This window comes from Carassius gibelio, chromosome B24 (genome assembly GCF_023724105.1).
Source record: "Carassius gibelio isolate Cgi1373 ecotype wild population from Czech Republic chromosome B24, carGib1.2-hapl.c, whole genome shotgun sequence".
Lineage (NCBI taxonomy): Eukaryota > Metazoa > Chordata > Actinopteri > Cypriniformes > Cyprinidae > Carassius > Carassius gibelio.
In genome coordinates, this window is record NC_068419.1 from 16,842,409 (window position 1) to 16,857,408 (window position 15,000).

Here is a 15,000-nt window from a genome sequence, read left to right on the forward strand (position 1 = left end):
TAAATACAACTTTTTTATCTTGCTTTAATTTGAGTCTCTCGTGTGAGATCTGTTGTTTTAAACCTGCGCGCTGTCGTCAGCAGCTCCCTCGTGAGATTCTCAGTTAATAATGACCTGCTGTATAACTCATTCTGTCTTCAAAGAAGATTCCTCGGGTCTGGAAGCACATGAGAGCGAGCAGATGATGGATGTTGAGCTGTTGTCATGCTAAACTTCTCCTTTTGGTTTCACAGAGTGATCTTTGGGTCTGCATCAACAACACATTGCCGGGTAGGTGAACACAGATGGAGCCGTCTGCAGAACACACCTGTACCAACCTCATAAGAACAAGAGAGGATTTAGAGTCTCTGAAGACCTAATGCCCTCCAGATGCACAGATATCACACTCCACATCAGTCCAGCTACACCTTACATGGCCATTAAACCCGTCCAGAGCTCTGAGCTCACACACGTCTGTTGTTCTGGATGTATGCTTCTGCTTCAGATCTGCTGAAGCTCACTGTGATTCTGTACTTCTCCAGGGGCATCGAAGAAGTCTGACGGATGGGTGGGTTTGGGCTGCTGTGAGCTGGCCATCTCCTCCGAGTGCCGCAGGGACTGCAAACAGGTCCCTCAACACATCTGAACACATCTGATATCACCTATCTTTACCTTTAGAGCGTGACATGTAGAGAGGTCTGTAAGCTCACTGACTCACCTGTGATTCTTCTGTGTTCTGTTCAGGCATCGTCTAGAAATGACATCACTAAAATATGCAAGAAAGACACCGAGGTGGGAGTTTCACCTTTACTTTGCTGCACAGAGTTTACAAATATTGATGTTTTGAAGCCTGTTTCAACCTCAACCGTTAAAAAAAAGTAATCATGAGAAAGTTTGAAACAAATTTTGACTCTTTTTTTTGGTGAAATAGTGAGTCACAACTGAGAGAGATTCAGAACGCAGACTGTGAGAGAGAGATGCAATCATCACAAATACTTTTACTTTCGTTCTTCGCGTTAGAAACAGCTTTCATGAAGTAGAGATGGAGAATATGTTTGTCTAATAATAAGTATTAATTTGTCCGGTGTGAATAACGTCAGGGCGGCCTGTCTTCTGGTCACTTTCTAGTGTTTCTCACACATCTCGCTGTTATGCGTGTGGTGTTTTCTTTGGTCAGAAAAGACCACAGTGCTCTCATCATGCTGCATTCTTACCAATAATCAATTATTGATCTGAGCTTATGCAGCTTAAAAAGTGAAGCATACAAACATTATTTGGGATTGTTTTCCCAGTGTTCCCTCACAGACTCAGTGTTTAAGCTCAGATCAGCGAGGCCTGTGATCAATCAGGTCCTGTGCCAGCTGAAAGAACACAAGTAGATACACAGATTGAACCCAAGATTTGGTCAAATTATAGCATTAACGGTCATTATTGACCAGGAACAGCCAATCAGGGTTAAGTGATCATACTAGTGTTGTTAGTATTATTAGCATTATTATTATTATTTTAAATTAGCTTTAAAATTTGTACATTTATAATCTTAATTATTAATGTATTTGTTTGTTTTTCATCTGATGTCTATATTTCACTCTATTGCGGTTTGTAAGGGTTTTAGTTAACAGTAATACGAGTGTTAGACTGTTAGAGCTCTTAGCAACAGACAGCGGTTCCCTGACGACGGTGCAGATGAACACACAGTGATCTCTCTCTGGAGATGTTGAGATGAAAGCAGACAGACTCTGGGAGGTCTCGTGTTCATCAGTATGACTCCACGCTTCTCTGTTTGTTTGTCTGGCGGCTCTGCTGTCTGAAATCAGCCTCCAGACTGATTTGTGTTTATTCGTTTAAAGCCTGGTTTCTAGCACAGCCCCAAATCTCTTTATGAGGTCGTTTGGTTAGTGTTGAGCAATGGGAAAATATCATTTCCCTCTAACTGGTCGTTACAGTCCGATGAATCTGTACTTCTGCTGGCTCAGTGTTATAAAAGAGTAGTGATTCCTGACAGAGATGCTGTAGATCTGAAGCTGTGCTCCATCGGTCAGACTGGAGACCGTACGCTTGCTTGGGATCGCTCTCACACCGTCTGCAGCTCGTTCACCTTGAGCCCTTGGTTTTCTGAGGAGAATCCAGGTGTTTATATAGCATTAGATGCTAGCTGCTGTCAGGGAAATACAGAAATAACCTCAGCACTTAGCTTTTAAAGAGAAAATGTGCCAACTGTTCATGTACAGGGTCAGTAAGATTCATACGTTCTGCATTTATCTGATCAAACACAATACAAATGATTAAATATTATTCTAATCTAAAACATCTGTTTTCTGTGTGAATCTCTGTTAAACTAATTTATTTCTGTGATGTGCAGCTGTATTTTAGAAGGTTTTTGTGATAAGAACAAGCACTTTTTGGTAATTTTAGAGTCAGAAACACTGTTTCATAAACTCTATTGCAATATTCTCATTGATATTCTTCCTCTCTTCCAGAAACCACTCTACAGCTGTATCACCAAAAATGAAAGTAAGCAAAGGTCTTTGGTTATCAGTCCGTCTGTACCTCGTTTCTGTGATTCAGTCCTCAGAGACTGACTTCCTGTTTGATGATGTCATGTCTCCGGTCTCTGACCTGCATGGACAGGAAATGAGATGGAGTTGATTCTGTGCCTGGGAGGCAAGGTCACGACCTTTATTCTGCGCTCCCTGAGGTCACGAACGAAGGAAGCGCTTATTTGTGTGCATTAGTAGAGCAGACAAACTCCCAGACAGCCTTTATTAAACAGATGGAGAAGTGATGTCTCACGTGTGTGTGTGTGTGTGTGTGTCCAGTGGGCTCAGTGTGCTGCAGTTATGCAGGGAGACACACAAACTGCCGTGAATACTGTCAGGCCATCTTCCGCACAGACTCGTCTCCGACCGTCTCCCAGATCACCGCGGTCAAAGAGTACTGCCAGAGCATCAGTCCTCAGCTCATCGGCTGCGTGGCCAACTACACCAAATCCTTCCCCATCCGGAGCCCCCTCGACAGTACGTGCACAGAGAACTTTACACACAGATCACAAGTCACATGTGACTTAAACATGACATTTTCAAATTAAATAAAAAATCTCTAATAATCTGCATCTATTTGCATCTTCAGATTTTTTATTTATTTATATAATAACAGTTGCACCGAAACTGTAAGTCAGTGAGCTGTGGTTGCATCCCATTTGCATACTTTTCATTCTTAACGTAATGTAAGAAAAAACAACAAAAACTGTTTTATTCAAGGAATTTGATCAAAGCTTACAATAAAGACATTTATAATGTTACAAATAAAAGTTTCTGAACTTTATTCATCTGTGAATCCTGAAAAATAAAATGCATCACAGTTTCCACAGAAATTTTGAGCAGCACAACTGTGTTCAACATTGATAATAATCAGAAATGTTTCTTGAGCAGTAAATCATCATATTATTCTGATTTCTGAAGATCATGTGACACTGAAGACTGGAGGAATGATGCTGAAAATACAGCGGAGCATCACAGAAATACATCACACTTTAACACACATTCAGATGTACTGTATATAGTATGCAAATTGGGATGTGAAAAATTGGGGTCATCTCTTTGAGACAGTCTATTATCGTGCAATCCTACTGATGATCATGTTTTTAACTTGATTTGTACTTAAAAAACATTTATTTATAAAGCACATTTAAACAATATTAATTGATCAAAAGTGTATAGTGTACAAACAAATTACTACATATATGAAAAATCAAGGACAGATCATGTGATCATCAGAAGCGTTCCATTAGATGTGTGTTTAAATTTACATATGCAGAAATAAAACAATAAATCTGTTATATACTACAGTGAGGAACCATGAGAGTCAGGACTGCTTTAAAAATATTCACACAATGTCAAATTACCACATTATTCAATATATATTTCAAGTTGGTTGCCAAGGCGATATTTCTATTGTTTTTTTAACTACATATCAACTAATGAAAACATGTTTTAATCATTTCAGTTTGAGTTAACAGGACCAACACTAGAGTGAGTCGTTGAATCATTTACTGAACTATCATGTAGATGAACTACAAACTAGAAGACAGTAAATGTAGTTGAGTGTCATCAGTGCAGGCTCAGGCTTTGACTCATTACCCAGAATGCCGTGTGTGTGTCCAGGTCTGTACTGCTGTGAGCGGGCGGAGGAGGCTCACTGTCAGACGGCCTGTAAGCGTATCCTGCGCACCATGAGCACGGAGCAGGAGATCATGGAGGGTCTGATCAGTGAGTGTGGCAGTCAGCCGCTCCCTCAGGACCCGCTGTGGCAGTGCTTCTTGGGCAGCGCACACCCGCCCACCATCAGTGACCCCGAGTCACCCCCCATCGCCAAGATGGACTACGCCAAACTGCACTGCTGCTTCAAGGCCAACACCTCCCTGTGCAGGTCAGCAGCGCTCCGTCTGAAGCCTAGCGGCGCGACTCTGACACTGAATGTGTGCGTGTCCTCTCTGTTTGACAGGAACATGTGCTTGGAGATCAGCACTAACTGGGGCACTCAGACGTGGCAGGAGTTCGACCAGCACTGTGAATACAACCCTGCTGAGATGGACCTCATCACCTGCTTGGCTGACGTCAGGGAGCCGTGTCAGTTAGGCTGCAAAGAGCTCAGCTACTGCACCAACTTCAACAACAGGTTACAAACACTTCCCTACTGTCAGTCTGCTCATACAAGCGCTGGCTCATTAGTCCTCGAATCTGAGGCCAAGAGTGCTGATCAGTGATGCGCGGGTCAGTGTATAAACAACCCACACCCGACCGACGTTTTCAACTTACCCGCCCGCAACACGGACCGCAAAAAAGAAAAAGAAAATATTGTACCCTTCCTGACCCACATTTTTTTTAAAGTAGTATTAATATTAGAGTATTAATTTAATAACTTAAATAGGCTATAGCCTACATGATAATAAGCGTTATGACCGCACACATAAGGCTTGCCACAAAGAACTGGTTAAAGCAATGATTGTGAATGTGTCTAAATTAGCAAGGAGACATTTAATTGTTTAGTAATAAACTGGTGTTTTCTGTGTCGCTGCTAAGATGAAGTTGACGATGCAGACTCGCCATGAACGCCAGAGAGAAATGCACATTCATATGGATTACATAATCAGAGAGAAGCCTATTAATTTTGGTTTTAATATTTTCATTTAAAAGTAGCCATTTCAAGCTTTCTGTAGTATATTGCCTATATTTCTTTTTAAACCCACCGACTAAAAGATTTGGACTCTACCTGTCCCAAAATATCACCCAAAGTTTCTACAGCTTTTTTCTTAGCTATTTCAGAATCTGGAAAAATTACTGGGCCTACCTTCCTGCAGTCAGAGTGATATGAATGTGTGTGATGTGCGGCATGATAAATGCTCGTCACTTCTGCTGCCCAAACTCTGTCAGCCTGTGGGTCATTTGGTTTATTGTAAAACGATTGCACTGATTTTCATGTTTCTTGATGATGTGCTTTTTCTCTGTGGTACTCACATGCACCATGCCGCTTCACGTCGTATTGTCCACCATATCCAACAGAAAAACTGCTTTTGCATAAAATGCAAAAAGCTCTCTCTGCTTCACCATCTACAGGTCTCAACCAAGAGTATTTTGCAGTCCATTCATTATTAAAAGTGCATATTCTCTTTGTCGTGGCCACACTTGCATTGGCAATCACATATCGCGTCTTTTGCGCGCTCAATTTCGGTATTTCCAGTTTCATAATGAAAGCGCTCGTTTTTTCCAGGAGCCTCCGCACCGAATCGAGTTCAAAACATTTCAACTTTTCAGAATGTCGCAAGCGCACCGCGGGTCATGTGACAAGAACTAAACATTCAGCTTCATCCTTTCCTGTAACAGCATTGAAAGCTCAGCCAAGATGAAGGAACAGCTGATCATAGTTGTATATGGATTGCCATTTTGAAATCCAAATTTGCAAATCCATTCATCTTTTGCTGAAATTTCCACGTCTTCATGGAGAGAGCGGGTCATGGTTGCTTAGCAACGGCAGACGTCACATTGAGCTTCTGGCGTGATAGGCGCGTTACGCATTGTGTTAACCAATTCGCACAGAGTTAACCAATCAGGAGCCTGCTCAGGAGTCATTCATTCAACATTGAGGAACGGCTGTTGTCAGTGAGCAGTCAACCGGAGCTTTATGACACAAGGATCACACACAAGTTCATATTTCAGGAATAAAAAGCACCTCACTTGGAAGAGTGTGTTGTAAATACACATTTAACTTTTGAGTCACATGCACGTTTATCGACCCGCGACCTTCCTGCTGTTTTTTTACAACTATTTTCCCCCTACATCTACTTTTCGCTAACAAGATAATGTGTTTATTCAGAGGACATGTGCAGGAAAAAGTGGAAAAGACCCGAGTGCTCGATCAACATCAGCCATCTTACAGACAACCGCTAGCACTTGCCCCTCCCACAAGAAGCGGATTTCGCCTCAGACGCGCGTAAATTTTGCTTCAAACTTTTACTTTCTATGCGCATCTATTTCGCTCTAGATGCGCAAATGCATTCAAAATGTTAAAGCGGCAAACTAGACGCAGTAGGCGCGAATTTGACGCTCTATTCGCGTTTGGTGTGAACACAGCATAAGACTTGCCTCTTCTGTCTGTTCATTAGAGGCGGGTGATTTTCTTTCTGCAGATTACAGTGATCCGCCAGTAGATGGCGACAAGTCACTATAAACAAAGAGTGAATCATTTGAATCGTTCATATAACTGATTCATTCAGGAGCAAAACAAGTGAACTGTCTTTAAGAGTGAGTCAGAGTTAGTTTAAAATTTGTTTTAGTGTTTATTAATATTTTGAACAAGTTTTCATTTATATAATTTCAGTTTTCATTTAGTTTAAATTGTAATAATTTTAAGTCTAAGGATATTTGCATTTTGTTGTTGTTTTTTTTCCAACTTGTTTTTTTTTTATTCTAATTTCAGTTTCAGTTTTGGTAAATTTAATAATTCAGCTTGTGTTATTTTTTAGCACTAGCTTTTTTATTATTATTTATTTCAATTAATGAAAATGATTATTAATCATTTTAGTTATTAACAACAACGCTGCTGTGAGTCACTGAATCATTTACTGAATAAATAGTTTAATATATGGATAAAAACAATCTTCATATAGAGACATCAAAAAAAACATGCTATTAAACACATATACTGTCTTTATGCTGTTTCTACATTAATTTGAAGATTGAATGTGAAATTGTTGGAATTTAAAAGTATATTTAAAAACTTTAATGTTAGCTGGGATTAATCACGATTAATTTTAACAGATGCTTCTGTTTCTGTGTCTCTCCTCATCGTGGATCAAAAGTGAAGATAATATTGTGTCTGAAATGTATGTTACTCAATTTTATCTTCCTGTATATTGCACTGTTGTATAAGATAAGCATCTAATTAATTCACATATCCACCAGCTGTGATAATGTTATGGTCTCTGGGTTCACGGGGTTCATACGTGTGCATGCTATCGTTACGTAACTGAACACGAGGTTCTCTGGCCTGTGAGATTTCTCGATGGGTTACAGATGTAGACAGCATGATTTATGATGGCAGAAGTAGTCCAGGATTGTTTTCAGGTCAAACAGACATTGACTGGTTTCCCGCCACGGCACTCAATCCCATGAGTCCTCTCAAACGATTCAAGCCTGTAAACAGTGAGAAGTGTCACAACCAGCCTGTTTAGATGAAGAGCTGCATGTCAGATTGATCAGAGCTCATGATGCTCCATGTGCAGACTCCTGAGGGGCTTTGCAGGGGGCTTTATGACTTTTGAATCCGATTACGGCTGGTGGCTGAGATTCTGAGAACAGGAGAACAGAACCATTCAACACTGAGTAAACAGAGTCTGACTGACCTGAGACTCTTAAACTCACACTGACCCTCTGTCATAGATCAGAGTAATGCATTCAAGACATGATCACAGCAGACACACACACACACACACACACTCTCTCTCCCTCACACACACACACTCTCTCTCACACACACACACACTCTCTCTCTCTCTCTCTCACACACACACACACACACACACACTCTCTCTCTCTCACACACACACACACACACACACACTCTCTCTCACACACACACACACACACACACACTCTCTCTCACACACACACACACACACACACACTCTCTCTCACACACACACACAGGTTGAGCCTGTGCTGCTGTGTTGTAGATCCTGGTCTCATCTCTCCGTGTGTGTGTTCTCAGGCCGACAGAGCTGTTCCGCAGCTGTAATGTTCAGTCAGACCAGGGCGCCATGAACGACTTCAGACTCTGGTCCAACGGAAGCATCAAGATGCCCTTCATGAACATCCCAGTGCTGGACATCAGACGGTGTCAGCCGGACATGTGGAAGGCCGTGGCCTGTGCGCTGCAGATCAAACCCTGCTACAGCAAGACCAGAGGAAGCGTCATCTGCAGGTCAGCCTCATCCTCTTCCTCTTCCTCTTCCTGTTCCTCATCCTCTTCCTGTTCCTCATCCTCACACAGAATCTTCACGTGTCACACAGTTTCTGAGGCCCCGTCCACATGGAGACACGTTTCTGTGAATACGCACAAATTTTTTATCGGATAGGTGTTTCGTCCACACGCATCCGGCGTTTTCATAAGGTGAAACCGCTATTTTTTGAAACCGGGTCCCAAAGTGGATAAATTTGAAAACGCCGTCTTTGCGTTTTCGTCTGGACGGCTAATCTGTATATTTTCAGAAACTATGACATCATCATCCCACGTCTCACCCCTAGTCAGACACCTCTACGTCACGTAACAGCAACAAAAACATGAACAAACACTGAATTATTGTCTTTTTATTAACTAACATTAACACAGATTAATAAATGTATTATTCAATGTTCAATTGTGTACCACGCGCAAGGTTTATGAGCATAGTCCAAGTCTTCTTCTCTGTTTTTAGTGTATCTCTGTGTCAGAATTACAGCGCCACATACTGGTCTGGCATGTATACTACATCATTTTGCGGTTTCGTGTGGACGCGGATATTTCAGTGTTAGGTGTTCAGTGTGCAGTGTGTAGTGTTCAGTGTGTAGTGTTCAGTGTGTAGTGTTCAGTGTGCAGTGTGTAGTGTTCAGTGTTCAGTGTTCAGTGTGTAGTGTTCATTGTGTAGTGTGTAGTGTGTCAGTGAAGTGTCTAACAACGTGCTGCTAAATAAAACACCAGTAATGTTTCTAGCAGTATCAGTGTGAGTGATTGAGAAATAAGAAGCTCACAATGCTTCTGGATGTGGACAGTCATGAGGAGCAGTGGTCTGTGTGATAAACAGGAAACAGGAAACAGTCTTATCACATCCATCTGAGCCTCAGGTCACCAGCTCTGTTTCTCCGACACAACATCATTACTCTGGCGCCTGGATCCTTTCATGAACGTTCAGAATATTGCTGTAGATTCACACAGCTGCTGCGAGATGGATTTGTCATTACAAAACAGAGATCTGAAGATCACAGTGTCACAGGATATTTATTATTAGGTGTGAATAATATTGATAAAAGAATGAGTTTTTGTTTTGGAATGGTTTAAAGCTTGTCTTGATGTTTTTTTTAATGATTTCACAAACACTGACAGAGAAGATGATTTATTACACTGTCAGAACAGCAGATATCTGTGGAAGCATAATTATTTTGGATTCTGATTTCATATCTTGTCATTCTGAGTTTAGAGAATACAATTCTGAGAATTTCTGAACAACTGTTAAGATTAAAAAAATATAAAAAGTAATTGTAAATTTTTATTTTGGAATTCTGACTTTATTTTTCACAATTCTGCGTTCATAACAACTATACATTCATATCTGTGTTTATATCTCTCAATTCTGTTTTTTATATTTCAAAATAAAAAAAAGGCCAAATTGCGAGATAAAAAGGCATAATTAACATTATTACCAGGGGTGCTTTCTAATCAGCGGTTAATTCCATCAGGTGCGTGATTTCACATAGAGCAGCTGTTACTACACAGAGCCATTGTTAATAGAAAAGATGCGCAAATCCACTTCATTTTCAGCGTTTTTTGGCGCATCTTCTCAGTTAACAACGGCTCTGTGTAGTAACAGCTGCTCTGTGTGTAATCACACACCTGATGGAATTAACCGCTGATTAGAGAACCGGCTTTACTGACGAGATGCACATTAACGATCGGCCGATCTTGATCGGAGCACCCCTAATTATTATTCTTTTTAAATGTGTATTGCACAAACCAGCTTTCACAGACAACCCCTTAAATAAAGACTAAATAATCCTCAGGTTCACTTAACATTAAAACTGACAATACATTGGCATTAGAGGAACATTATAGCAACCTAATCATAACGTTTACACAACTTTACCGTCAAATAATCACTACAGTAATATAAAAGCACCAGTTTACTAACACTCCCCTGAACACTCCCTTCAGACTGAATTTTAATTCTAAATGAGTGTATAATTAGGGTGATGATAAGGAAGGAGCTGCTGTGTGTCCTCAGGTCGGACTGTGTGGATATCCTGACCCAGTGTGGCGATGGCAAGCGCTTCCTGGAGGGTCAGACGCCCGAGCGCATCTGTGACCTGCTGTCTCCTACAGACGACCCGGAGCGCTGCATCCCTCTCCACAGATACCTGAGTGAGTGTGTGTGTGCTCACACCTGTGTCTGATCAATATGAGCTGTGCACTGATGTCCTCACGCTTCCCACAGCTCCCAGTCCCTCCCAGAACACTGTTGAAGAGGTCATCCACCCCTGCAACCCCAGCCCCTGTCCCAGCAGTCACCTGTGTCAGGTCAACAGGAAGGGCTGCCAGCCCGGACACCAATGCCTGCCCTTCTTCTGCGTCCCCGGTACACACACACACACACACACACACACACACACCTTTATTAGGACGGCACACTGCTGACTTGAGCTGACTGCCATCAGTGTGTCTGATATGATGTGAATTATTATACAATCATAAACATTGTAGGTTATAATATACTATTTTATTTGTCACATGACTTTATTATATTGCATGTTTAATTAATTGAGTCTAATGAACACCTCGGGAAAAAAAGGCACTTTTGCTTGTTTAATTTAATTTTAAGTTTTGCTTTTGTTTTTGATGTTAAAATATCTTAAATATAGTTAGTTGTTCAATCAAATGATGAGTCCAAAAAAAAAAAAAATATATATATATATATATATATATATAGAGAGAGAGAGAGAGAGAGAGAGAGAGAGAGAGAGAGAGAGAGAGAGAGAGAGAGAGAGAGAGATTGTAAAGGTGTTTAAAACAGTTTCCAATCAAATAAGAAGTAGATTTAAAAATTTAGTGTTTGGTTTGGTCTCAGTTTGTTTTTGTATTTATTTATTTATTTATTTATTGGGACTAAAACTTTTTATTCAGTTTCCAATCAAATAATTCAAAAAGTAGATTTTAAAAGTTTTGGTTTGCTTTGGTTCTGTTTTAAAACATCTTTTGGTAGTTTCTGGTCAAACTATATGTTAAAAAGGAATTTGAAACTTTTGCTTTGTTTTTCATTTCGAAACGTTTTAACTTTTGATAGCCCAAATGACAGTAAGAGGGTTAAAAGCTCTTTTAAAAGAGAGTCAAAAAGTTAGGTTTCAGGTTTTTTTTTTTTTTTTTTGGTTGATACTCCGATCAAATAATGAGTCAAGATGTAGCTTCTTGACAGCAGAATATGAAAGTGAAGTTGAGTGAACTGCATTGTGGGATCCCTGCGTGTGTTGTATATGCACACAGTGACACTAAAAGCAGGACACTAATGACTGTGTGTGATGATGTCTGTAAGGCTGTAAGCTGGGGGAAGCGTCTGAGTTCCTGGTGCCAGTGGACAGCCGGATCCAGGTGCCCACCAGGAGCGGTCAGGTGGGCTGTTACGAGGTGTGCACCTGCGGTCAGAGCGGCCGACTGGAGAACTGTGCTGAAATGCCCTGCTTCGACACCAGCAAGACCTGCCTCACGGGAGGACAGCGCCAGAGTAAGAGTTTACTCACATTAATGAAGAGCACTTGCTGCTTGAATGAAGTGCATTTCACATAGTATCAGTGTGTAACAGACACCTGCGTAACCACTAGCTTAACATAAAGACAAATAAGATAAAATACTGAGCCTCAGATCTAGGAGAGATCTTGAGAAGTTTCTTCAGCCTATGCTTGTGTTGTTTCTGTAACAGAAGTGGTTTGGTTTGAAGAGGACGCTGCCATCTGTTGGTGGAGAGATGCATTAATAACAGAGATCTGTGTAGAATGGGTTCAGGATTAACTTACTCTTACACAAACAATCAAACAGGAAATATATCTATAAAATATAATAAAATAACTTGACCCTTTTAGACATATTATTGTAGTAACTGCTTGTTTTCTTTAAAAAACACAAGCTTCTCTTTTCTTTTTCTGTTCTATCTATATTCTTTTTATTTATAGCATAATTAAAGAAAAGGCCCTTGCTATGTGTACTGTGTTAGTCTAACTGAGGCTTGTTATAGCACTTGTTTGTTGATTTTGATTGCTTCTATTGTCCTCATTTTGGATGAAAGCTTCTGCTAAATGACTAAATGTAAATATAGAAAAAAATATTAAATAAAACCTTTTAGAATTAAAGCGAATACATATCATTAGTGAAAATATTTCTTTCTTCTAGTTTTTATTAGTATGTTTTTGTAAACAGCTTGTTTGTTTGTCTGTTGGTCTGAACCTGAACGAGTTTATTGCCGTTTCTTTCATGTTTATTTTTACTCTGTTTCTAAAGCGCTCGCCCGCTCGGCTTCATTGGAGACAGATGTGCTGTTCTTTATAATCACATCTGATCCCAGAGAACTGTTCTTAAGGAAACTGAACGTAGAGTATGCACTGATCTGTAGATAAGGTCTCCGAGACTCTTGAGGACCGCTTGTTTCCAGCTGCTGATAGCACCAGTGTTCTGATGGTCTGTGGCAGGAGCGCAGCAGGACTCACTCTTCTGTTCCTGTGCAGGTCACGGCGTGTCGTTCCGGGTGGACTGTCAGCACTGCTCCTGCTTCGCCGGGGACAGCATCTGCTCGTCTCGTCAGTGTGTGCGCTCCGACGGCTCCGACGAGGACAGACGGCTCTTCACAGGTCTGTGCTTCACCAGCAGCTCTACTGCAGTTTATGAGACGCTTCATACACGTAACCCTCACTCTCATCTCACACTTCTGAATTCTTAGCTACTGTATTTTCCGGACTATAAGTCACACTTTTTTTTCATAGTTTGGCTGGTCCTGCGACTTATAGTCAGGTGCGACTTATTTATCAAAACTTATTTGACGTGAACCGAGAGAAATGAACCAAGAGAAAACATTACCGTCTCCAGCCGCTAGAGGGCGCTCTATGCTGCTCAGTTCTCCTGTAGTCTACACTGAAGACATAGAGCGCCCTCTAGCGGCTGGAGACGGTAATGTTTTCTCTTTGTTTTTGATAAAAGCGACTTATAGTCCAGTGCGACTTATATATGTTTTTTTTTATATAAAATAATTTAAATAATTTTTGGAATGATGCGACCTATACTTAGGTGCGACTTATAGTCCGAAAAATACGGTAATTGCAACTTTTCATAACAGAAATGCTAGAAAAAAGTCAGAATTGTGAGTTGCAAGATATTAATTCAGAATTCTGATTTTCCTCTTGCAAATCTTGAGTTTGCATCTAACAGTTCTATTGCAGTTCTGAAAAAAGGTAAAAGTTGCAGTTACCCTTTTTTCCCAAAAATAATAAATAATAATTATTATGAAATATTACCTCAAAAATTGCAAGAAGAAAAAAAGAAAAAATTATTTTTATGTAATTGGGACTTTTTTCCCTCACAGTTTTGAGGAACTCAGAAGTCTGACTTTAACCTCACAATTCCATGTTCACTTGCTTTGATTGTTTGATTTTGATTTTTGAAGTAGATCAATAAAACAACTGTATTTTACTGTTAAATAAACAGAACAATTTTCAAGGTGTTTTTAAGTGAGTAAAACCGTTATTAGTAAATCAGTTTTGACTGTAGTTGTGTTTGGTGTGGTTTCTCTCTCAGGGCTTCACTGCGGCTGTGCCGATCATTTTGTGCCGGTTTGTGCTCGTAACGGACGCACATATCCCAGCGCCTGTGTGGCTCGCTGCGTCGGCTTCAAGGACAGCCAGTTTGTGTTCGGCTCCTGCAGGAGCATCGACCCCTGCTCCCCGAACCCCTGCCAGAGGAGCCAGAGGTACACACACACACACACACACACATGGGCCCAGGGCTGCTCAATCTTCGAGTGTTTGTTCAGGTGTCACACAGTTTCCTCGTCCCTGTTAGGGATGTAACATCACATCTACCCGTAGACCTGGATCACATTTGAAATACGAGGAAGTGATGGAAACTCCATCAACATCAGCACAGTTTGATTTTAGAATTAAATTAATGTGATTCATCAAACCAATAAGCAGTTATTAGAGCAACAAGAGAAAGGGACATTATGACAAACACAGATCTTTGGGAAAAAAATCACTGATAATAGTACGTTTAATAGATAGAAATAAAACAATAATATTTGTTTTGTCAATGGATTATTAATATTATAATCTGACTTTGTTGCAGCCTATTATTAAACTTCTGGTTGGTCTGGCCGGAGGAGAACACCACACTCTTTCCCTGTTTAATTATAAAACTGCTTCAACACGATCTGCATCGTTAAAATCACTGTATAAATAATGATGACTTGACTATTATGAAATTAAAATATTATTGATTATTAAAAACTGTAATTATAAATGTTGTACTAAACTATTTTCCAAACCGACCACATGAATATAAATAAAACAACATAAGCAATACGACAGCATTTTTTAAATAAGTGATAATAATAGATATGTGAGAAATATGTTAAAATATTTTTATTATTTATTAATTATTAATTAATAATGTCTTCAGCATGTGTTTGTTCAGCAGCTGACAAACTCTCGGCCCGTGTCTTCGGCTTGTGTTTGTTCAGCA

At 40.2% G+C, this 15,000-nt stretch overlaps 1 protein-coding gene across 1 annotated transcript in view; it reads left to right on the top strand.

Annotated features, from left to right (window-relative positions):
- The window catches only part of LOC128013581 (reversion-inducing cysteine-rich protein with Kazal motifs-like), a 39,805-nt gene that overhangs the window by 17,086 nt on the left and 7,719 nt on the right, over window positions 1-15,000 (top strand). The window contains exons 4-16 of the mRNA XM_052596688.1: window positions 234-270; window positions 522-607; window positions 724-771; window positions 2,460-2,493; window positions 2,799-2,996; window positions 4,143-4,407; window positions 4,483-4,656; window positions 8,245-8,457; window positions 10,511-10,647; window positions 10,721-10,861; window positions 11,813-12,001; window positions 12,996-13,118; window positions 14,059-14,230. Coding sequence (XP_052452648.1) covers window positions 234-270; window positions 522-607; window positions 724-771; window positions 2,460-2,493; window positions 2,799-2,996; window positions 4,143-4,407; window positions 4,483-4,656; window positions 8,245-8,457; window positions 10,511-10,647; window positions 10,721-10,861; window positions 11,813-12,001; window positions 12,996-13,118; window positions 14,059-14,230 — 1,817 coding nt within the window. The remainder of the gene's footprint in view (window positions 1-233; window positions 271-521; window positions 608-723; window positions 772-2,459; window positions 2,494-2,798; window positions 2,997-4,142; window positions 4,408-4,482; window positions 4,657-8,244; window positions 8,458-10,510; window positions 10,648-10,720; window positions 10,862-11,812; window positions 12,002-12,995; window positions 13,119-14,058; window positions 14,231-15,000) is intronic.